Consider the following 24,725-nt stretch of genomic DNA (forward strand, 5'->3'; position numbering starts at 1 on the left):
GGATGATAATGTTGTCCTTGTCCTTTAAAGACTTCACTCATGCACTGCCTTTAAAAAAAAAAAAAGGCTTACCTTCTCTGTTGCAACAAATTTTCCTCTCTTCCAAAACAGATGTTGGAAGAGTACCAACTCTTTCAGGAATACTTTCTGTATATTGTCACTCTAATGCTGAATAACAGAGATGGAATCAGTTCTGGTGACAAAAGTGCAGGCATCATAATGCATGACAACCCCTCAAAAACACTAGCATGAGAGTTTAGACAACTGGACCAATTGTTCTTACTTCTCAGAGAGCAAGAGAGGATGAGGCAGTAGATGAGCAAAAATGCCAAATGCTTGCCTTATAACCAAAGTTGGAAAACATCTATACCTGCTCACTCTCAGCATGCTGGGAAGCACAAAGCCCTGCTTTGTGAAGTAATGAAGCTTTGAGAATATTCAGCCAGGGGAGCTTATAACAGAGGCTTGTGTTTCATTTTAAGAAGCAGATGTAGTTGTAATAGGTACTTTAAATTGCTACCTGCTACAGATGAACACAAGTGCAGCTCTTACAGTAACATAATGATCATTTCTCATTACACTATTGCTGATGCGTCACTGATGATACTGCTTCATTTTTTCATGTTACTCTCTAAATATTGGCAATATTATACAAACTGGGAGAACTGAGGTTAACCTAATTTAATTTAAAGTTAAAATTTTACTGCTGAGACAGATTAATATATCTTCAGTGTACCCATACAGAATTCTCAACATTATATAATGGGAAAATCTTCATACAGGTTGACAAAAAAGCTTTACATGGGCTTTACTTGTTTAAATACTCCTTGTCTTACCTTTGCATATGTTTTCTCCTCCTCTTGGATTTCTTGGTGATGTTGACTTTCAAGCACTTCAGTCTGCAGAGCAGCAATCATTCTTCCAGTATTTTCTGATATCTCTGAAATAACTTTCAAGGCTTCCTCATCTGACTCAACAGGCCTGAATTCTTCTTTTAGTTCTGCACACAGTTCACTCCAAACTTCTCCAACCTGTGTGTGAAACAGACACCACACTATTTGATATTTGTATCTTTTTTCAGTTCCTATTATTCAAAATACAACAGAGGAACAATATCTCTCCTTGTTGTTGTTTCACTTCCCAGAATTTTTATGAAAGGTTAGACTTCAGTAACATTATGCCAAATTCATTAATGATAATCCTCCCTAAGCCCAAGCTTGACTCCACCAAGCAGTTACAGGAATGCTGATAACTACAGAAACTCAGAGAAACTCAGAGAAATACAGATAGCTACTGGATACCAAATTACAAGAATGAAATGTTGTGTCCTTCTTAAAATCTCAGACTGTGCACATTATCTGTGCAAACTGCAATATGAGACATAAACCGAAGTTGGAATTATCAACTGAAGATTGAGTCTTGCTAGTTCCTGAACACTTTAAGCTCTCACAGACTTTGTTCCTAGGCAGAAAATTGGCATAAACTGAAGCATCTTTTGAGCAGGATGGTTCCCACAAAGTTTGTTATCTTGCTCTCGTTCCCTATAGGAACATCATTCTTCACTTTTGACAGTATGGATGGATACTGCATGTGGGGACAAAGATGGGAAAGCACAGAAAAACCTTCATCAGAATGTGTATTTAATGTCATTTTTCATAGCAAACTGCCCCCCTGAACTAACCTTACTGCTCAAAGAGGCAATCCTACTCTCCAGCCCTTCCCCTATTTCTTACACCTACCCTGGCGCATTCCTGTGTCTTGACCTAGCGAACAGTTAAAATTATTTCTTTCTGAGTTATTTTTAACTACATTGGTTTCGAGTCTTATTTTCTATGCAGTCACAAACATTTGTAGCAGTACAAAGGAAGGGTCTAGGGAGTGCTCAATGATGGAGGTGGGATTGTTTCTTTTGATGGTAAATACTGGCTTACATTCTCTGTGAACCTATAGGTGACTTGTGACATAGGTGACAGCTTTTGAAGGGTTATTTGTTTGTTGTATGCTGAGATATACCTGCTATTTTTGCAAACACATATATAGTAGTAATATTTTCTTCCATTATACTCACTTTAAAGTCAATATAACGCCGTATGATAGCAAGCGTGACAAAATCCTTAGCAGATAAGCCAGGTAAATTTTCAAAACCTAAAAGAATATTAATCATGTCAGTATCAACAGCATGATGAATTTATCTTAAAATACAAAATTCTAAAAAAAGGCACCGTCTTATTTATCATATAATCACATGCAAAATCTTCATCACAATAAACCAATCAGTCACTCTTCTAATCTTGAGCAGGCTTTTGGTGACAAAACCCGTTTTCTCTGTAATAAATTCACTCTATAGTAACTCTTTACTTATGAGTGGCTCCATTAATAACAGAGTGTTGATGATGCATCTCAAAGTTTCCTTCGACCTTTTTTTTCTATAGCGGCTTTATTGACTGCCAGTCAACAAGTTCAGTTTAATGACAAACAGGACACTGACAAAGCAATTCACTTGTCTTACCGAGCTTGCACAGTAGTGAATAAAGTTTTGCCCGTATGTTTTCTGAAACTTCCATGATGGCAAAGCTAGGACAGTTGGCAGGCATGGGGATGACCTCTTGCTGTTTCTGGAAGCTGCTAGCAACAGGTCTCTTCATGTCTAATAATTTCAAAACACAAAAGCAGAGTAGAGGAATGAGGAGGTAGTATGTTCCCAAAGCTATTAAAAATAGAGGAAATTCTATCTATGTAATGAATTATGAAGACCTTTAGCAGGCATCTATGGACATATTCTTTTCCATGATGCCTCCTCCAAACGAAGACAGTGCCATCTTACTTTGTGGATACCACGTAAATAATTTTGATAGTTTGGCCAGGAATTTGAACATAATTGGGGCCAGGAAATATTAATTAGTATGGCTAAAGATTTGCAAAAGCATAGCACTCTCCTTGTAACATATAACAAACCACAATGCCTTTTGTGGAAGAACTTAAGTAGTTTAACTGTCCAGCATTAGAAAAGCTGTTCAGGATACTAGTTATGGTTCTGTTCATTACCTAGTTCATTTCCAGATGATGTAGAAAATGCCATCTAGTGGCCAGACTCTAAACAAAATAGAAGGTATTCTGGGTTTAGTAAGAACTACAGCATAAAGCTATAAATACTGTAATTTACTTTCATCAGGATTCAGACTGCAAAAGCCAATAATGTCTTTGTTTTACTTTATTCAGTAGAACTGCTCACAGTTTCACATGCATCATAAAACTTACCTACAATCCTTCCATATTGATCACGTTTGACTCCTAGCTCCAATTCCTCCTGTCTCCATAATTGTATTAGAAGGTTAGCTGCTGTTTGATCTTTCTCCCCTCGCCAGGTACTGATGTGTGAAGTGGTTTTAGGGTTGTCACAAAATTCAACCAAGATTCCAAGAATTATATTGCACAGGCTCTTTTGCTTTACCTTGGAGAAGGGAAAAGGAAAGAATGTTTTAAACTGTTAAAAACACAGTAATGCCTACCTTCAAAAAAAATAGGAAAACTATGTAATATGTAATCAAGTAACTGCAAGCTCTTCATCACAACTATTTGCACAAAACTGGTGTATAAACTTGTAAATCTTTCAAGTTTCTGGAATCCTGCCATGCAAAGTTCCATAAATCAAGGAACATGAGGGGAATGACTGCTGGATCATAAGATGCGCATACCTGTGTGTAGAATTACATAATAGGTTTTGTATACATGCCTCCAGGCTCACATGCTGGAGAATATACTACTACTAAGATTTATTTTTGTAAGACATGGACTTTAAAGGCAGTGGCTGTGCGGTACCACACAGCGCCTGTTCTGTTTTGTGGCCAGATCTTTTAGCAGTAGCTGCGAGTAGGAAAGGGTCTGCAGCCTTGCACTGCAAGGGCATCAGAGGCTGGCGGTATGACCAGCAAGAATGACAGAATGAAACAAGGAAGGTGCATGCTTATTTTGTGAGACGTGAGATGCCTGTGCCAGCTCTATGGCCAAGACCCACAGAGGTAGCTATACATACAAAATACATGTACAAAGTAACTTTACACATCAAATTTTAAAGCCTTGAAGAGTATACTAACTCTGCTCTTACTAAGTTCAATATGAAGTAAGAATTGAGATGCTTTTCTAAACAGAGATTTCGTCCAAAATAAGAGCATAGTTTGAGTCTTCTTTTTAAAAAGAGTGTATTTTTGGTAAATTTAAAATTTCCTTTGTCAAATACTTATTTTTAAAAAAGATACACGGAAAATCCATCCAATAATTTCTGAACAGATAACCTGGTGTGTGATAACTTTCCTATCTCAGGGAATTACACACACTGATCTTTTTGTTAGTATTATAACACTCTTAGGAGATGCTGTTAACAAAAATAATGCAGTTTTCCATGTTGTTTTACTACTCTCTCATTCTGTAACGACAATAATAAAAATACCTACTGCCAACAAATCCAGAAGGAGAAAAATGCCATGTTTTTCAAGAAAATAATCCTCTGCAATGTAACATCCAATGACACAGGACCTTAAACAGAAATAATTTCACTGTGTAGAAACACTTATGTGCTTTAGAACATTGTACAAACATCTAATTTATTTTACTGAATTGCATAAATGTATCTGGTATGCAAATACGCTTCATACTTTCAGGGTGTAGAAAAATCATGTTTCCCATGCCTTTTCATTTACCCTGTATAACTCAATATACCCTATTGCTCTTTCTTCTCTTGCAGGTGGCACACCTTCCTTGTAGCAGCCCAAGAAATTTGGCAGGTTCACAATGAACTGGATTAGAATATGGATTTGATCTAAAACTAAGTCAGTGAGAGAGGCTAAAATTTAGCTAGATCACGTCCCTGGTCTGGCTTATTGCAGGGCTGTGTGAATATTTCTGCCAGCAGAATCAAGGGGGTGAGACAAGCAAGACTCTTTTCGGCAATAGTATTTGCTTCTCCCAGCTTAAAATGATCATAAAACCAGCATTCATGTTGCTATTGCTTCCTTCTCTTATTTCCTCACTTACAGGCATTAACACAGAAACTGAAGGGATCTTCTGCATCATTCTTTTCTCCCAGGCAAACATATCTGGCTTTCAGATTTGGCTTTTGATGTATTTATCAACCTCTGCCTTAAATTAACTTTCGGTTATCCGCCTACATACTGGCTTTCTTTGATAGCAATCTTTAAAATATTTCTAGCCCAATATATCCAGTTCACAAACACTTCTTATGCTTACACTAGTTTTTAGCTAATATTGGTCTATTCTTGCCTTCTGTTTACTTCTCTGAAGTTATTTACAGACTCTAACCATACACCTTTCAGAAATTCTTAGGTAACTCATGTCAGGAGGTCACTCTGTGTGGGGAGATAGACTGCTGTGTAGAGATTCAGGTTGTTATATGAACCCCTACTTAGAAGAGAATACATGCAGAATACTCCATTTATTTCGTATCACTTTAAATAAGTCACATTGTATAAAGGATTTTTATACCTTTTAAACAGAAAAAAGGCCTATATGTGCAGAAAAAGGCCATAGTATTGCAGACCTAAAAAATACAAGACTTGACATTTTTAAGGGTTACTGCTGCTGAAATACTTTACTAACCACAAGCAGTCAAGTGCACTGAAGAGGAGATGATTGTGGCCTAATCCACTATGTAACTTCTTTGGATCCATCCGAATGAATGGGATAAGTATATCCACTCCTTCATAGCTGAAGAGTTCCTGTTGAAATGTTAATTAAAGCAATATGTTTCTTAAATAATATTTACTAAATAGCTCCATATAATAAAATACAAAGGAAACTGAAAAATTTAAATATTTATATCATAATAAATTTGGCCCACTTGTTAGAGCAGGATATATTCCTTATGATACACATAAGAAAAACAGATTTTCAGCTTTCCCAAACTGCTAATCTCGTTCATTAACACACTTCCATATATTAATTTAAAAACCATGTAAAATAGCAATAGGTGAGACCCTTCCTAGTGGAATTCTGAGTGATTTTGCATTTTGAATGTCACTGTCACAGAAACCAGTTATCAGACCTCACTTGTTAGTGGTGAACTACAGTTCACATCTGCTTTTGAATAAAGAAAAAAAAGGCAATATCCTTTAAATGAAATGTACCGTATTTTCAAATTTTCTGCACAGTATGAGTTAGAAAGGTACATACCTTTCTGTGGAGATCATTTTCACAGAGAGCAGACAAAATAAATAATATATCAGCTTCGATTTCCAGTAGAATGGCATCTTCTTTCTCTTTAGATTTGTTTGCTGCATACTTCAGGATGTCTATAAATTAATGTATTTTATATATATAAATGTCCTATACACAAGTCAGAATTCTATTACAGCTGCTGATTTTTAAAAGAATAAAATTTACATCAAGGGATTTTTAAAGGAATCTACTTATGATGTTCACTTTTATCTCCCATGTTTTATAATAGCTTACAGAAGTGCAGCACTCTGATGCTGTAGCTTCATGGACTCTACTCTTGGTGACAGAGTTGATGAGAGCAGCCTGCACTGAATTCTTCGTTGTTCAGTCTCTGTGCTGCCCCTTGTATTGTGCCAGTGCAATGAATTCAGGGAACTGATCTGAATTAAGGAACTCTTAGAAAAAGGCAATGAACTTACTGATTTGCACTACTGCACAGCCTCACAAGCATTTGTACCGAGAGTGGAAATGTGGGAGAGACATAAATTACCACCGTGGCTGAGAAAATAAGCCTTGGAACGACTGTGCGAAAGGGGACATTCAGACACACAACTCCTTCAAAGTAAGAAAAGTTACTTGAATCTGATATGTAAGGTTTAGTGTTCATTTTGCTTTAACTAAAGTCTGCAAGTTTGCACAGAGTTTTCACTGGAGTTCAGTTTTCAACTGAGGATATAAAATCCTTTCTTTCTAGACTTTCTATTAGAACATAGTTTTTGAATTCCAAAGGATCTTACCTATTTTATTTCTTCCAGTATGACTCTTTCAGAGTACTGGAACTTTTTATTATTGTAAGAATAGGACACACACCAGTGTGTATTGGAACTTAAAACCAAATGTAACAGTAGGTATGTGTTACTGAACAAAAAAATGCTCTAAAATTGCAGAAGCAGTGGTTAAGCAATTTTATTCTGCTCTTATTCTTCATGATGTTATTCATAGAAAAGTACATTACTATTAAGTTTCTTCTGCTCTAGAGAGAAGTTGTGGAAAGTGACACCATAATAGACTTAGGTAAAACAAGACACATGGCTGGAGTTCCTAGGGGCTACCACAGTGAAATTAATATGTAACAAATGCAGTATAATAAAGGGAGAAGGGGCAGCTTTCACTCTGATATTAAACCCCTAGGCTTTTACAGCTGTCTGTTTTGCTTAATTCATTCAATTCGGTGTCTTAAAGTGTAAAAAAATTCACAATCAAATTAATTACGTCTTGGATTAATTGAGGATTTTTAGTTTTTCAGCAGTCAAAGGAGTAACTCACTAAAACCACAGCACACAAAAAAGCACATGCTTAGTCTCAGCAGAAATGTAGTAATTTAACTACAGCAATATAAGTTGTGCTTTACCCAGTAGCTGGCTAATTGCTCCCTGGTCACACAAATTAATGTTCACAGCATCATCATAAAGGGACACAACAGATCTCAGCACTCTCAGGCTGTAGCGCATTTGTGCAAGTTTGTTGCCACGACCACCTGTTCCATGGAAACTGTTACCTTCACCAAAGAAAGGATCTGTGGAGCAATCACAAAAGGAATTTTTTTTTTGTTGGACAATGTAAGTTCAGAATAATAATGTGCTCAGGAGGAAAAAAAAGGCTTATAAGTATAAGCTAAAATCAATCAAACAAAATCCCCTAATGTTAGAAAGGCTTCTTGTTTAAAACCATCTTGTAATAAGCCTTTCTGTGTAGGGCTATACTTTTTACCTTCATAAGAAAGGTATGATTTTGGTGAACATTTAAAATTACAATTTTTTAAAATCTTACTAGGCTAATGAGCAGTCTCCAAAACTCAAAGTATCTTCTCTAGCATGACACATAATGTCAACCTTTTGATCTCCATTAGACCCAAATGAAAAATTCCTCCTAGGAAAGCATACCAATTTTATGATGGAAACTATCCATCCCCAGAAAACCAGTCCATGAAATCGGGTGCAGTTAGTTATCTTTTTGCTTAGCCCATACTCTTAGCTGATGGCCACAAGCCAGCTTTAGTCTGGAAGCTGCCTTACTGTGTACTGCCCTAAGTTTTGAGCTAATGCATCCTGCCTCATGGCAGGAGTTACTGGTTGGACTTGTTGCCACAGTAAGCGTATCTGACTAGCTTAAAACACAGGCAACAGAGATGTGTGGCTGCCCACACAACTGAAAGAATACCAGTACAGTGGTATACAGTTAAATGGGGCACCAGCTCATCCTTCAGTAGTAAAAAAATATTACGGTTGGTTTTTTAAGAAAGCTTAATTTCCTAAGTGACCTACTGAAAAAGATTCATTCTTACTTCACGCATTTTACATTCTTCCTTCCTGTCAAAGAAAGTAAGTTCAGTTGAGTTGTGTTTTGAGATTACTATATATGAATGCCATGAGCACCTACTGACCTTGGCCTATACACCATTCTAGAAACATAAGGAGAAGAGTGTTCGCTTGGCAGGACAAATATTTATCTACTAGCAAGGGAGCCACTGAAGCTAAAATAGCAATTGCATGAAGCTGTAATTCTTCATACTGGGCAGCGGACCAGTCATGAAATCCACGTTTCTTATTTGGTTTTACATAATAAAGCAAAGCTGGCATCACATCATTTTCACTGAGAAGCTGCGGAGTCAAGACAAAGAGAAAGAGAGACAGCTTACAGGTTTCACATGCAAATAAGAAAAACCTAAAGCAATGAGTCAACTTTATCTGTCTACACTACGAAAATTATTTTTTATTGAGAAAGTACATCTACAAGTACAGACAAACGCTGTTTATATGCTGTAGCATTCCCACAGACTGTGGTTTGTTAAACTTGATTATGTTCTTCACATGTATTTCAGTAATGCTTTGCAGTCACTTGTCAGCTAATTTTCCTAGCATAGTCTAGGTTTGTAACTTTTCTAAAATAGAAACTGTACGCTGCTTTCAAACAGCAGGACTTGGTCTGAAGCTACATATGAATTCTTGATTTGGAGAACAGCTGATTTCAGTCTACCGGACTATGCCAGATGGACAGCTAAATAATATTCCTGTGGTTCTGTTGACTTTTTTTTTTTTTTTTTCCTGCTTACCACATCTTCTGTTTCATTACAACTTACCTGTACAGCACAGGGGTCTTTAGATAAGACTCCTATTACATTAAATAGTAACTTCTTCATCTCGAAGTCCTCAGAAGAGTAGGTAAGTTTAAGACCTTTTACCAAGGGATTGGGAATTTTAACTATGAAGGAAATTGTAGATAAGTTACAAAAAAATCATCATTAAAAGTAAAAATACTGTAATTACACAATTTGACATCTCTTACCTTCAGTAAATGTTGCAAGAACTATTAACAGCTTTGCAAATCCACTTTCCTAATAGGCATTCAAAAAACATACATTAATTACATTAAATTGCAGTGAAATTAAGACTTATGATTTAATTTTAGTTTTGCTTTTTTCTTCAGAGTGCAGAGTTTAATGTATCCTATGGCAGAATAAACAGAATTTTATTTAAAAAAGATCAACATTTGGACATTGTACAATACTGACTAACTACAGTCCTAAGGGCACAATTAGTTAAACCCATGTCTCATTCAGTGTAAGTCTGAACTTGTACGGGGAAGTCCCAGGCACATGTATTCACTACAATAATCTACCACACAAGAAAACTGTATTCTGAGTACTGTTACAGTTGTGTTTTCTAAAATGCATTTGTGGATGTGTAAGTTTATACATCAGGATCATTGGTACATAGAATTTTATGTCCTCAGTTGTGCGTACTAACACACTTATATTCAGCTTCAGTGTGTTTAGAAGTATGCACAAGAAAACTGCATGAATGAGTGACATGCATTTACATATATTACATATTAAATATTCAGAAAATAAATATTGTAATTCACAGCTCATAGCTAACAGAAGGATGATTATGTCTAATGTAACTACGGATAGGATCAAGGCCAGGGGGTGTCTATGCAGCACACTAGAGGCATGAGAGCTTTGTTTCTGGGGTGATTAGAAGCCATGGTTACCAGGACATTGCTGCTCTTGAGCAACAAAATACATTAGCTTGGCCTCAGTACTCCAGCAAAGCCACCACAGAGCTTTCTACCAGCTCCCAACAGGAGCAGAGCTCACAGAACACTACACAGACATCCCCACAGAATCAAACAGTTCTATTAGTTTTGCGTAGCTTTTTAGATGCGTCTCCAAAAAGCTGGGCTCAGATTTGTTCGGCTTAGCTCTGGAAGTTAGCGTACAGCCAAATGATTTTAACAACCAGAAAAATATTGCAAAAATAGCTTTAAAGAAAGTATTGAAGTACACAACTATTTTACCTGTTAGCTTTTGTCTCTATGGTATCTATATCTTCTGTACAAAGCCATTGCAAAGTGGTTAAATAAAAAGCAACATTAAAACTTGTTAATGTTTTCTCCTTGCTGATTAATGCAGTACTAAATTCTGAGGGAAACCAGTAAGCAATTATCAGAGAGTTTTGTTCTAATGCAGAAAGAATAATAATTATTATAATAAGCTTTACTTTACATATATTTTTGCAGTTTACTTGTGGTGCGAAAATTATTTTCCTTTTCAAAGGCTCAGATTCCTGTGCTGATTTCTGAATTGTTAAATACAAGACTGAGTTTTCCGAAGTTGCTTGGATAGTATATTAAGGGAAAAAAGAGAACATTCTGATGAAGATATCTCTGGTATTATCTACAAGGCAGGATTCAATGGTAATGTTAATGTTTTTGCTACCTGATATTTATACCTTGCACCTTATCTCCACAAGTGAAGTAAAATCTCTACAGAGGCTGTGAACAGAGAATCTAAATGAAAACATTTTCATTTTTTCCTTGCATTGAAACAATTTTTCTTCCCTGTAGTATAAAGAATTAAAAATATGCGTCCTGGTTATTTATTTTGTAGGAAAAAACTGCCCTGTTTCTACAGCCAGATAAACAATATGAATGTTTCAGACATCAAATATGTTGCTGCAATAGTATAACAGGCATTTCATAATAGTTAGTGATAAATGGAAAGTTTGAATGAAAAATCTGTAATCTTCATTACAGACTATAAAATCTGTTTAGTAATACAGCCAACTGGGAAACTTCTACTCAAGTTGAGAAATTTATTCCCTGAAAGTAATCCATTCCTGAACAGCAATAGATCTACAAGAATTTGATTGCTTAATTATTCAGTATGTATGTCACAACTTCATATGAAGTTCTAAACCTCAACTGTAAAACAACAGAATAAAAGAATATTAATAACTATAAACAGTTAACTTCTCTGCAGTTTCCTCATAAAAATTCTGGAATATTATAGAAGAACGAGTCATTTACTTTTTGGGCAAGTCACGATACTGCAGTCTGGACTACATTTTTCTGTCTTAGTCTTAGAAAGAATTTATGTGCCGCTTATTAACTGGATCTAAGTAATTATTTTTTCAGCATGTTATTTAGAGCTTCTCAGCTTATTTTTGGAGGACCCTTCTTGTTCCCCGTTATGAGACACAGATACTTCAGTTGACTTTGGGCCATTTGAATATAGCCTGTACTCCTACATGTTCAAACAACAAATGAGATTTAGTGCAAAACTTGTAGCAGAATGGCACATCTGAGAATCTGTACAAGAATACAGGGGTTAATATCAACTTCTGCACAGGAATAATATTAGCGTAATTTTTCTAAGTATTCAATAAGGTTGATGCTAGTACTCCAGGCTAATGACCTACAGATTTGAAGTCTCTTTGAGGTAAAGGGAATTGCAGAAAGAAAAATTATTTCTTGCTCAGAAAATCTAAGAAAGAGGAGAGCATTGGAGGCAGAGTAGAACAAACATTAGAACACTAATGGGGAAAAATACTGCATATATAATAGCAAAGAAGAAGTTATTAGACTCTGGAATATAACTACAAATACCTACAATCATAGGTGCTGCAGGGTTTTCAGCTAGTAATGTGGCAATCACCAAGAGGTCATTCCGTAGCTGACGATCATAATGCCGGAAACCATGCACGAGAAGGTCTACAAATACTTCTTTCAAAGCACTTAAAAGAAAGTGAAATGCATTTTACCTTTTCTTTTCATATTCAAATTTTAGGCAGCTCTAGGTATACGAATCCTCATTCAGCATCATACTTTTCAAAGCCTTAGGGTTTAACTGCAAGAGAAATAACTTGAAATGGTTATGAAATGGGTTCTTATGTGTACCACTAGACATCCAATTTAAGCATATACGCAAGGTGCATGTACTACAAATGGCACCTTCCACTGTATGTGCTATAATTAATTAATAGAAAGACATAGTATTTACTCAAGCATGGAACTGGATGTTGTTGAGAAGAAATGGTCTATTCCTAAATAGTTAAAAGTAACTCACTACAGGAGAACCTCTTAATTACTCCAGCAGAGGACCTAGAACTAAGCCTTGTATATCACAGCATAGGATTTCCTACTAATTCTATAACATAAGCATTTCAACAGTACAGTAATACTGCCCAGCTGAACCTAACATAAGCTTGAAAACGGTGCAATTAACTTTCTCATCATATAAAGCAATAGGGCTATACCTCCTGTACTATGCAGCAGAGTGCCTTGATCTCCCTCTTGCCCTGTAACAGAAACAACTGGTGGTGGGGCACCGTGTTCATGAAATAAAGAGAGGCTTGACAATGAAATAATTTTGAAGTTGACTGGATGTGCTTTTAGCTGGACTCTAGCCACTGAGTTTGTAAGCTACCTGGCAGGCACCTCTTGGATTATATATAATTTCCTGGCATCTCACAGGCCACAGAGCTATCTAACTTGCTGAAACAGAAACAGATGCCTGAGACGTCTAAATCATGGGCTGCTTGGCTATGAGGTCTCATCCAGTAGTGCTTCAATTTTGGAGAATTAGATGTGTTAAGTCCTCATTAAGTTTTCAGTATTAATGAGAGACCTCCATACCCTGTTCGCATTTTCGGTCGATTCTATTCAAACAAAATGCTTCACAATAGCAATGCTTTAGATGTCTCCAAAATGACAACATTAATTCAAAAATGCTTCCCTGCACTTACTGTACACACTCCAAGCTACTGAGCTGATTAATGACTTCTTCTTTTGATGTGTTTTCTAGCAGGTTCCACAGGATTTCTGAGGAGCGGAACACCAGCTGTCCTGACGGATCGACACCATTTAGATACAAACAGAGCCTGCTGGCTGCTTGGGCCTTCATCATAAGTCTGCAATTTACTCCTGAAATTATTAAAATCTGAATAATTAATTCCCTGTAGGTCATTAATTGTTTTAGGCATGTTCAGAGAACAAATGATCTAAGATCAGAGGTAATCAGATTGCTGAAAGAACAGTTTGTACTAACCAGAGCTGGAGAGATGCTGGAGAGCTTTGAGTACCCACAACTTCTCAGTAAGCTGATTTTCAACTAATGCTAGTGACAAAACGAGAGTCTCTGCCAATCCCCCTAATTCAGCCATTTGAATTTTATAGTTTGCACTTGTTGGCTGGTAACCTGCACATACAAAAGCTTTAGTTAAAATGCAGTAAATATTCAGATTTTTGGTTGCCTCATAAAATATTCATCCTTCCTCAAGAAAGGATCGAGAGCTGAGTATCATATTTCCTTACTCCTAAAACCAATTGAAAAAAATGTAACAACCAACAAGAGCTACTTTTCTGATATCTGAGTATTAATAGTGCCTAAAGCATATCCAACAGACTTACCCTTAAGACGACTAAAATGCTATATAATCAAATGAATTGCTTCCTAGAATTTACAGAATGAAAGAACAAGCAGGGTTACAGAAAGGTGAAAAACCTTCTTCAGGTCATGCAAGAAGCTGTTGGTGCAGGACCTAGTTCTCTTCTGTAGCCTATTCACTAGAGAATTAATGCCTTCTATTATTGTACTTAAAATATGTGAATCCAACATTTAATTTACAAACCTGACTTTCTAATGTGTCCCTGATTTTACTTTTGTCCATGCATATGTAAATCTGTATTTAATTACTGAATTACAGGGGAAGGGGAAGCACTGAGAAAAGAAACTTATATTTATATATGCTAACTCAGGAAAGTTAAGTTTATCTTAAAAAGCTTAAAAATATATATATCAAATGACATGAAATGCAGGATTGATAAATGCAGATAATGCACACAATGAAATGAGTTTTAACTAAACATAAACTCTGATAGGCTCTAAGTCGGTATTACTTGATAGGTAAGAGGACTGCAGTATCAAACTGGCAAGATTTACATATATGCTTAGAGATAAAGAATTTGACTTAAAAATCAAACTGAAATACATTCTTCATTTTTGAGATAACATATCTTATTTTCTACATCTGGATGACAAAAATAAACCCTAGCAATATTTAACACTCACTTATCTTGATGGAACTGTTTACAGATATATAACTAAATGCACACATAGCTCCTTGCAGGATTTGAGTCTTGTTTGTAAGGTAAAACCAGATGTATATGTTTTCATATTTCTAGAATCTTATGAGGGCTGTTGCTGCTGCAGCTTCTTTAGGCCTCCTAAAATAAATGAAAACCAGCAAGAGGGCACACTGACATCCACCATGCTCCCTCACCTGCACTCTGGATCCACTGTGACAATGTTCATCTGTAGCTTGGCTGCCTATAAATCTTGTGCTGTCTCACAGCACGTGATCCTGTGCTCCTCTGGGAGGGGACCCATGACTGACTTTGCCTGATAACAGCCTCTGGCATCATCATAAGGGTCAAAAACACAAACAGTAGTGGATTCTGATGACGGTTTGCATACCTATCCATAATACCAGAGGATCATGCTCTTATGCAGGCATCGTCACCCTCTTTCTGCAGAGACAAGTCCACTAATTCCACTCAAATGTGTCCGTATAATATGAACACAGTCAAATGCAGACAGGCTCAGATCTATCCCTCACAAGCAACACAAGTGAAACCAGAGCTGCTTCTCTCCAGGCTACAAATACACAGTTGAAAATTACTTTTCCCTTCTCACAATTCTGACCCTAACTACTCTTTCTTCCTCCATTATCCACATTCCTGAGATTTTGGGACCACTTCACATTTTCTGGATACTATTTAATCCTAATCCCATAAGTGTAATAATTAAGTCCTTGTACATTGATGAACTAATTTCAGATTTGGAGTATGCATTTCTATAAAAACATGTTAATTGCACATTTTCCAATGCTATATATTTAATATGAGATATAGTAACTATAGTAATAAAGAAAAATTAAGCCATAGCTAATCAGTAGCTGGGATCATAAGCACTTCATTTCTTGTGACACTTGAAAATACTGTGCTTTACCTGAAAGTAGTTTTCTTGGTAGCTCCATATTATAAAAGCTAACAACACACTTACAGATTTGTATTCTAACTTGAGAGCTTGGCACCCTCATCAAATAACCTGTCAGAAACAGAAAAAAAAAGAAATTTACAAAGTTTACAGTATTTTTAGAATGTAATATTAACACTTCTATTTACAGTGTTGAGGGCTTCCTTTGGCCATACCCCCTACAAATCTGTCATTTCATGCAAAGTTTGATTATAAAACTCAAGGGACAGGGACTCCTCTGCTTTGGGGCTACAGACCCTTATAAGAGTTTGGATGTTATTCCAGAAGGTGTGGAATTCAGAAGAAAGCTACTACACTAGGCTGTTGTCATCATTACCATGTCAGAAATTCTTCTTCCAGCAGACATGATACGACATAAAGGGAGCACAGAAGGAGGTCCTTTTCCACAAGATAAAGAGAATTCCACTGAGAGCTAGCAGTGCCCAACATGGATAATAAAAGCAATCTTTTAGATTTTAGTGTCTTTTGGGACATGCTACTCTAAGGAGAATCTAGAACGATCTGAAACCAGGACACCATTCTGCTTCCTGCTCAGACCTGTGAAAATACAGACTTCTGCATTTTCTGGGAGTCAGGAGTTGCTGCTTCTCACTTGTTTCTTCCATTTGGCTTCAAAAAAATCAGGGAGGATACATGTTCCCCTTATTCCAGGCTTCAGTGTTTATAGCAATACAGTGACTTCTCAGAGAAAAATTAAATTAAACAAGCTATAAGCAAGTTTAGTTATTCAGCTGTACTGATAAAGTTATTTCATGTAGCTTCTGACATTGGCAAATAGGTAATTCTGCTAGCTAATCTGCAGGTTAGCTGCACAGCAAAATAAGAATGGTTTCTAATACTAAAAGGCACAGAGGACTGAATGAATAATTGAAGAAAATTACTTACATCTACTAAGGAGGTAACAAGTAATTAAAATCGTGCTAATTATACAGATAATTTTATTATGGCACAATAATAATAATTTTTTTGTGGCATATCACTTTACACTCACCCAGTTGTGCAATGGATTTTGAAACTGCCACGGAATAGCTTACTTCATCAGATAATTTCTTTTTCTGAAATGGTAACCTGCAAAATGAAATTAAAAATATTACAACTATGCTTAAAACACTGCAGAAGAACACTTTGATCAAGTCACCAGAAAAGCTCAATAGCTTTTTGTGTCTTCCTTGACATTTTCTGCAAATAAGGACATTTTTCCCAGGACAAATATATTCTGGCAATTAATGGAACATGTTCATAGACAATGTTTTCTTAATTCATATTTGATGCAATAAGAAATACTGAATAAACATATGTCATTTAAATGTGGAAGATTAAATCCTGGAACCTAGGCACTATCAGGCTATTGCAGAGCTAGACTATGCATAGACATGTGCAGAGGGGAAAAAAAGGGCCATATCCCTGGACAAGGCCTCTTGAAATGGATAAAAATAAAACCAATCAACTGACTCCAAATAACCCAACAACAAATTTAATTTTAAAAACAGGATATTAGGAAATATTCAATAATACTTGCAAAATACTCAGATATGACATAAACATCTAGGTGCTAAAAATCTCTAACAGTAAACATTACAGTATTATGCTAAGGTCCCTGCAGCTCATAGTGTAGAGTAGCTTTCCGGTAGGTTTACCTCTGTAAACATAGCCAGAGAAAAAGGAGGAAAGAGCAAATAATGGAATAAATGGGAGGAAAAAAAAAAAGAAGCAGACACTGAAAAACAAGTGGGAAGAAGACGGGTAAACAGAAGCAGTTATGGAAGAGTGGAAAATTTTATACCAGTTCTAGTATCTGAAAGAAAATAACAGTTAAATAACAGCCCCCGCCTCTAGTTACAGGCTTCTCTTTGTCATACAAAGTAGTAGTGAATTGGGGAATTTCCACACTACAGAAATTAAAGCAAAACCCAAGGGTGCAATCTTCCAAAATATATTCATTGCAGAAGGCACAATTATTGCTGAACTGCTGTAAGAGACGAGAAGTCGTACTCACAACTACACTTTATCTACTTTATTCATTCATTCTCAGTTTTGTCACGCTTCTGCCAAACAGGTAAGAAAATGAAACTCTGTGATGCGCCTCCTCATCCTCCGCTGTGTGGCAGCAAAGGAAAGCAGTACAACTGATGGTGCTCAGGGAACTAAAGGATTCAGCTGAGAAGTTCTCTGTTTATTAAACCTAACAGCTGAGAGGAAGCAATGTAAAAACCTATTTGATTATCTGGGTTACTATGCAACTAATTTTCTGTCCGGCATAATTTTTCTCTTCCTTATTCTCACCAATTATAATTAAATACAGGACTAACTGTAGGTACAAGCATTCCATAAGTAACTTTATTAAATTATTGAGGAGGAGAAAACTGCTGACAAGGGTGGGTAACACCTAAATTCTATTCTACAAATAGTTTAAAGTACAGTATGACAATGAAGATGCCCAGAAGTTCATGCAGTGTTTTAAAATGAATTATAAATCCCAAATCGTTCAGTTGTTGTGGTTCTTTCTTTTCTGCAACATGGCTCATCATTTTTTAAAGCTTACCTTCAGGTGTTAAAGTGTCTTTGTGTCACCTCAGGTTCTTAAACTCACTTAGAGAGCTTGTTTGAAACAGCAAAATGTGCCTCAGCAGGACTTAGCTGCTGAATCTTTTGAGGCCATCAGTCCCAGAACAACTTACTCTTGGAGATAAAAACACCTTGGGGAATCTTGCTTCCAAGCAAGCTGGGGCCAATTACAATACAGTTTTGAATGATGTAATATGTAGCTCCACGGATACTGAACTGCTTAAATGGGTCCCTCCTTCATGCCAACAGAAATTGGACTCAAGGATTGGACACCGTTCATGAAAAGGAAGGGTGATATAATAGATGCCTTGCAGATAGAGATGCCTTGTAGACAGATACTGTATGGATATGTCAGTTGCCTTGGAAAATGTATGAATGTGTCAATAAGCAGCGTTTAGATCTCTAAAAGAAGGGCTGAAGTACTTACCCACATAATTTAATAAGTTCACATAAAGGCTCAGTGAAAGCTTCTTGTTCAGTTGTTTTTTCTGCACACAGGTTAAGAATTTCGATTACTTGTGCTAAATCCCTAAGTGGCTTTTAATTTAAAGTTAAGGAAATCAGATTGTTTGTACTGCTACAAATCAGAAGAAAAAGTTGAAAACTATTCACCATACTTCAAAGCCTGAACCAAGAAAAAAGCGAGGCCAATGCTTTCGAAGTCAGATGTCTAAAATGAAGCATATGAGTCAATACTTGGCTTTTTCAAACAGCCTTACTTCTACAGGAGTACAACTCTTGCAAATCTAATTTAGCTTTCTTATCAGCTGAACTCACTGGAAGTTCAGCACTGAATATCTAATAATATAGGATGAAAAGTTTTTACATCACAGTGTCAGATTTACTTATCTAAATTCTGAGACAGCCTTGAGGTATTTAAATTCCTTCCCACTCCAGTCCCATGTGACTAAGTAAAGTTTGAAAATCTGGACCCAAACACATTTTGAGATTATCTAATTAAGGGTAGAGGCACAAGATCAAAACTGAACAGATCGCTGAGGCTGAGAAGTCACTACCAGTCCACTGACTCATGGGAACTGCCTGTAAGTACTTAACCACAACTTGACTGTGAAGTAACGTGATAGCTTAAATCACTGTGGCAATTAACGGAACTGTACGAAATTAATGACATTCTTCCATATGGCCACACCCTCCCTAGTACTTCTGATTATCAGAAGCCTTTCAATTTGTACTGTAAATATGAAGAAAAGTTTCAGATAAATTAGTCTGACTTTATTTTTCTTTAAAATGTGTCCGCACAGGAACTCATTGCTATTTTATCTGCTGTTTCTTAAGTAGTGACAATTATTATGCATGTCTACTCTGTGTTGAAAGAACACTAATTACATTTTGAGCACTTTCAAACACTGTACAGGTAAGATCCCTCTACTGAATTTTGTAGCAAATGAATCTAGCATCCAAGAATCTTGCTAACCTACCAACCTTGGCTACGTGTGCACAAGAAGGCCAGTGATGAGAACATGCGTGGACCTAACTTATCTCCATGTGGAAGCACAGCACGTCATAAAATGCTTTGCAGAAAAGTCAGAGTATTATCAGACATAAAACACCATGACTCCTGAATTCTACAGTGGCAAAAAGGATACAAACCCATTTTCAAAATGCTTGACTACCTTCTTGAGAGTCTTCAGCTGCTCTGTTTCCAAATCTTTCTGAAGTAAAAGAATGAAAAGCAGGTTTTAATTGCAGTTTGCCGTAGAACATTAAATGATTACATTTATCCCCTTTTAAGTTTAAATGAAAGTGGAAACGAGATTAAAAAATCACAAGACACAATGAAATTATGAAAGTGCTTTGCAGCAGGATTAGCTCCTCGATCAAGCCTTATTTCTAAGCAGGGAGTCTGCGCTCTTGTAACTGAAGAGGCTTTTTAAAACTCTATCTTTTGTTCAAATGTGTGAGCTCTTTCCCTGAAATTCTTTGGGATTCTGTGAAAGACAACTAAAAAAACCAAACCTATGTCACACATGACACAGATATATAAAAATGTGTATCTAAGTGCCTTGGAGTGGAGCTCTGCTACCACAAGGAAAGAGCCCACAAATTCAAAGTTGAAAACAACTGAAGCGAGGATATGTCAGGGTACATCAGTGACATGCAGCATTCATTCCAGCTCTTCGGAGCATGTCCAAGCCGGGCAAGAACACTGCAATTTGAGGCAGGCCAGAAAGTTGTTTCAGGAATCTGCAAGCCCAGAATCCTACATTTTATCATGTATCTTATACACTCTAGAGAAGCAGGAAACAATATAATCCAGCACAGTTTTCTTCAGTCAGTAAGTTTATTCTATCAGCTGTGTATCAAAAGGGGGGGAAAAAAACCCCACACTTTAACTACTTCTCTGTGCTGCATTAACTTAAAGTGTGGTATGTTTAACTGAGTTCTTGTTTTAAGAATATATATTATTAGGGATTTAGATCAAAAATAACTGATGGCTTTGTGAATTTAGTTTCCCAAATCTCCTTGTGGAGACCAAAACCAGTCTGTGGAAGTCCATGAGATTACATTCTCCTGTGTGCCTAGGTAGTCATATTTGTCCCTCAACACAGAACTTTGTGTATTTCTCCTTCCTTTAAAATCACCTCCCTGGAGAAAATTAGCAGTTAACTTGGGCAATTACATAAACTCCTGACATAGTTTCAGTTAACTCTGTATGTATTTCTGTTTTTCAGCTGTAGGTTTCACACTCAAAAACTCCCAGATAAGCTAGAAATTCTGCATGTCTGGTTTTTAAATGCATGTGCTTTTGTCTTTTTTTTTTTTTGAAAAGTCCCTGTGGGAGGATGTACTGGTTTGTATGTATCTATACCTATAGCCTTTTTTAAAAGATAAAACCACCATTGATACCATTCTTTATTACAGTGACCATCTTTCAAAGAGGTGTTCAACTGCTGGAACAAATACTTCAGCTTTGTGCTCTGCAGACCCAGCCACCAGTGCCATCTGGGTTATTTAAGGCGGGTACTAAAGTAACTGTATAAAACATTTTTCTAAGCCCCATTACTACCTGTGTAACTGAAATAACGAGGTATCAGGCTTACTTACCGAGTCTGAATCTTCGAGTAGTCTGATGACATGATTCAGATCCACCGATCTTAACTGTCTATCCTGGAAAAGTCACACTTGTAACTTTTTTTTTTTTTAGACTGTGCTTAAAAAGTGGTTAAACCTTAAAAATGTAAAAGTGCCGTGTTGAACCAACACGAATCTACCCACGGACGGGTAAAGACAGGCTGTGTGTGGAGCACAAACCGGGGCCTGTTCTCAGCCCGACGTAGCGGCCCAGCCGAGCCAAGGCAAGGCAAACCCAGCCAAGCCAGGGAAGGGCAGGGCAGAGCTGAGCAGGGCCGGGCCGGGCCTCCCGGCCGGCGGCTGCCGGCAGCGGGGCCGGCGGGTGACCCCGGGCTGCGGTAAGCTCACCTGGACGGTGCCGAGACCCGCACCGGCGTCCAAGGCGTTCCTGCGCCGCTCCCCGCCGCAGCGAGAGGGGCCGGGGGCCGGCGACAGGGCCGGGGAGCGAGAGGGCGCCCGTGAGGCGGGGGGCTCGGGCAGCCAGGACATCGTGTCGGCCGGCCCGCCCGCCCGCCAGCGGCGGCAGCAGCAGCGGCGGCAGGGAGGCCCGGCGCCGTTGCCATGGGCGCGGGGCGGCGCCACCTCCCGGCGCCGGGGCCGGGGCCCAGTCTCGCCGCGGCCCAGCCAGGCCCCACCGTGGGGAGGCGGTCCCGCTGCCGCCCCCCGCTGCCTGCAGGCCTCACACCTGCCCCTCCCGCCTCATCCGGAGCCGCATCTCCACACGGTGCCGGGACACCCGTGTGTTGTACCTCCTCTGCCCTACCAGTAGGGCCATTTCATGCCCTATTATAAAATGCTTCCTCAGCGAGGCAACTATTTCCCCAGGCTTGTGCAGGGCAGAGGCCGGGCTTCCACCACTTGCTGGGGAGCTGGAGGAGAGAGGCTGGTCGATCTGTAACTTCTGATCATGAAAAAGTCCACCATGAGAGACCACTGTGACAAACGCTAGTGTAGACAGGACAGCCCTGTCTGGGGTAGCACGGCTGTGGGGAGGAGGGGGAAAGGAGCCTTTTCTCTGCATAGGCCGATACAAAACTGATGACTAATGCTTGGAAAGTAATAAAGGCAGGGACAGAAGCATAAGGAGATTTGGATATTTTCTACTTGCTCACAGTTTTCACCTCTAGGATTGCTACGGCATCTTCCAGCTGCAAGCAAAGCTGCTCCTATGGGGATACACGTACACCTAATGGGCATGCAGCCATATTCTGAAACGCTGTCTCCAGGATGGGAGCGTGGCTGAGCCTGCCAGCTCCAAACTCTCCGGGAACACAAGGCCCTTTGCTGGGTTTATGCCTGGAGGAAGAGCGCTGTGTATCCAGCAGTGGCTGCAGCAAAAGCCGACACCTCATCATTGCTCACAGGCACTCTGCTGGGCTGCTTACTTCAGCTGCCCTTCGCAAGAATTGGATACACTGTGGGCAAGTTGCAGATATGCAACTTTAGGTATGCACATTTCCATGTCTTTGACTGCAGGCACTGTTGATACCAACCTCAGTTTTCATTAACAAGTAATTTTGAACTTCCAAAGAAACATTTGAATATGTGAATAAATTTATTCAATGTTAATTTAGCTGTTTGAAAGTCCAGACAGCTTTTATAGGAAAAGAAGGGATAACAGAAACAAGAAAGAAACCTTTATAGCTCCAACTATAACCAACACAGTTCTTATTTTCATTCTTACCAGTTTGCATGTTATACCTCTCCCATTTTATACCTGCCTTCTTCAGAAATAAGTAAGATGCAGATCACATATGCTGTACAGTTCTCCTTCCATTAAAAGGAAAATATACAGTAGCGCATGGACCCATCCACACTCTGCATTTCATCCCAGGGATGAAATTTCATCCTGCATACAACTCCAAAATGACAGCAAAAATATAGCCTAGCATAGGATGGGACTCCAGTTTGGAAAATGCAATGACCATCCACAAAATCCTGATTTGCATTCATAGGAACACGGGTCATACAAAGGCAGAACCTGGATGGCATTATAGTGCATTCACCCGATGTGACAATGCAGCTGCTAGTCCTGGAGCTAGTGTTGGATGCTTTTCATCCATCCATGTACACACATCTCTCCATTCCTCTAACCATTTTACTAGCCCTTCCATGTTCTAGTTAAACGTTTGTTTCTGTGAACATTTTCAGTGGCTGTCTTGTATCTGGGCCTACACTGCATGGAACAAGATTTTTTATTAAGCATTTGAGATGAATTATAATGACGTTTATAGGCCTGCAAGCAGTTAGTGCTGAACAAACTCGATTAAATATTTTTTTGCTTGGTACCCATGACTAGATGCTTACTGAAGTTGTAGGTATTCAAAGTTTTTAAGCTTATGGAAAAAAAAAACACTAAAAATTTAGTGCTTTTTAAAAAATTACTTTTATTGTGGCTTAAGTGGTTTTAAGTTCTGTTGCTTGTGTTTTGAATGACAATCGTATAGAGACCATACCTAAATCGGGCAACTTAGTCTGTAAATTATAAGCTTAGGTCACATGACATTTGTTGGCTGCCTGTTCCAAAGATCATTTTGCAAAGCTCCATTTGCTCACTGTGCACCTTCTTCATAAATGAAGCTTTTAAAAACTGGGATGAAAGCTACACTGTGCAAGTTTGACTACAGAGATTTTGCTGCCCTTGGCAAATTTCGATCCTCAAAAACCTGCAATCAACTGTGAAAATATTTACTTAACAGTTTTCTGCCCCAAACAGGCTTATATTGTATTTTTATCACATCTACCTCTTCCATTGGTAACAAGTAACATCAGAGTTATAGTACCTTACTTCTGAGAGTATTAATTCATATGTATTAAATGTTAAGTCTTAAAAATGCCAAGAAATGTGTTTAAAAAGTAGACTTGATGTAGAAAGGATTTCTACTTTGAGGGCAATCTTTTGTTGTGAAGAGACATTTCAGCAAACTCTATTCTTGAGGTAAAGTTAAATTTCATAAAATGACAGGACTGTGTAGTTGAAGTTGTAGGACACAGCTGAGCATTAGAAGATCAAGGTTCCAAATCTCGGTCTGCCATTTAATCCCCTGTTGACTTTGCTGAGTGAATTATTTCCTCTACCACTCTGTATTTGCTCTCTTACAAATTAGGTTGCAAGCTCTTGAAGGACTATTATTCAGTACAGGATATGCCTTTCATGTGCTGCAATGGGGGTCTTCAGCCCTACCTAAGTCCTTTCCTTGGCTGTGTTGAACGTGTAGACTTTTTCCAAAGCCACCTGCACTGTTTTTATCAAATATGACACTGAGCTCTTAATAGCACAGAAATCAGAGTCTTTTTAAGAATCAGTTTGATGATTCCTTGTCTTACTTTTCATTCTCCTTTCTTTTTTTGTTCAGTAGGAAATGGAAAAAGAAGGGGGGGCATAGGAGCAGGAAGGTGCAGAGCTGTCCTGCCAGACCTCCTGTGTTTGATATCCACAGAAAAAAGACCTCTGAAGTGGCTGGCAGTACACTCAGGCTTAAAACTGTAGAGTCAA

General features: G+C 38.1%; 1 protein-coding gene across 6 annotated transcripts in view; it reads right to left on the minus strand.

Moving 5' to 3' along the window:
* Nucleotides 1-21,860, minus strand: part of CFAP69 (cilia and flagella associated protein 69) — a 30,377-nt gene extending 8,517 nt beyond the window's left edge. Inside the window, exons 1-21 of one of the 6 annotated variants that reach the window (XR_010371753.1) lie at nucleotides 21,578-21,860; nucleotides 21,203-21,265; nucleotides 19,744-19,809; nucleotides 18,564-18,673; nucleotides 16,563-16,639; nucleotides 15,524-15,622; nucleotides 13,562-13,711; nucleotides 13,260-13,437; nucleotides 12,125-12,248; nucleotides 9,517-9,565; nucleotides 9,311-9,432; nucleotides 8,615-8,831; nucleotides 7,583-7,747; nucleotides 6,187-6,305; nucleotides 5,614-5,732; nucleotides 4,452-4,533; nucleotides 3,259-3,451; nucleotides 2,510-2,647; nucleotides 2,069-2,145; nucleotides 837-1,031; nucleotides 73-168 (exon numbers count right to left, since the gene is read on the minus strand). Coding sequence is in view for 4 of the 6 variants with exons in the window: in XM_064444650.1 (XP_064300720.1) it covers nucleotides 837-1,031; nucleotides 2,069-2,145; nucleotides 2,510-2,647; nucleotides 3,259-3,451; nucleotides 4,452-4,533; nucleotides 5,614-5,732; nucleotides 6,187-6,305; nucleotides 7,583-7,747; nucleotides 8,615-8,831; nucleotides 9,311-9,432; nucleotides 9,517-9,565; nucleotides 12,125-12,248; nucleotides 13,260-13,437; nucleotides 13,562-13,711; nucleotides 15,524-15,622; nucleotides 16,563-16,639; nucleotides 18,564-18,673; nucleotides 19,744-19,809; nucleotides 21,203-21,265; nucleotides 21,578-21,718 (2,484 nt within the window). In the remaining 2 variants the exon portion in view is untranslated. Of the gene's footprint in view, nucleotides 1-72; nucleotides 1,032-2,068; nucleotides 2,146-2,509; nucleotides 2,648-3,258; nucleotides 3,452-4,451; nucleotides 4,534-5,613; nucleotides 5,733-6,186; nucleotides 6,306-7,582; nucleotides 7,748-8,614; nucleotides 8,832-9,310; nucleotides 9,433-9,516; nucleotides 9,566-12,124; nucleotides 12,249-13,259; nucleotides 13,438-13,561; nucleotides 13,712-14,584; nucleotides 14,715-15,523; nucleotides 15,623-16,562; nucleotides 16,640-18,563; nucleotides 18,674-19,743; nucleotides 19,812-21,202; nucleotides 21,266-21,577 lie in introns of those variants that run through there. The other 5 variants (XR_010371752.1, XM_064444650.1, XM_064444651.1 and 2 more) reach the window with 5 other exon arrangements.
* Nucleotides 21,861-24,725: the final 2,865 nt, after the last annotated feature.

This window comes from Phalacrocorax carbo, chromosome 2, assembly GCF_963921805.1.
Source record: "Phalacrocorax carbo chromosome 2, bPhaCar2.1, whole genome shotgun sequence".
Lineage (NCBI taxonomy): Eukaryota > Metazoa > Chordata > Aves > Suliformes > Phalacrocoracidae > Phalacrocorax > Phalacrocorax carbo.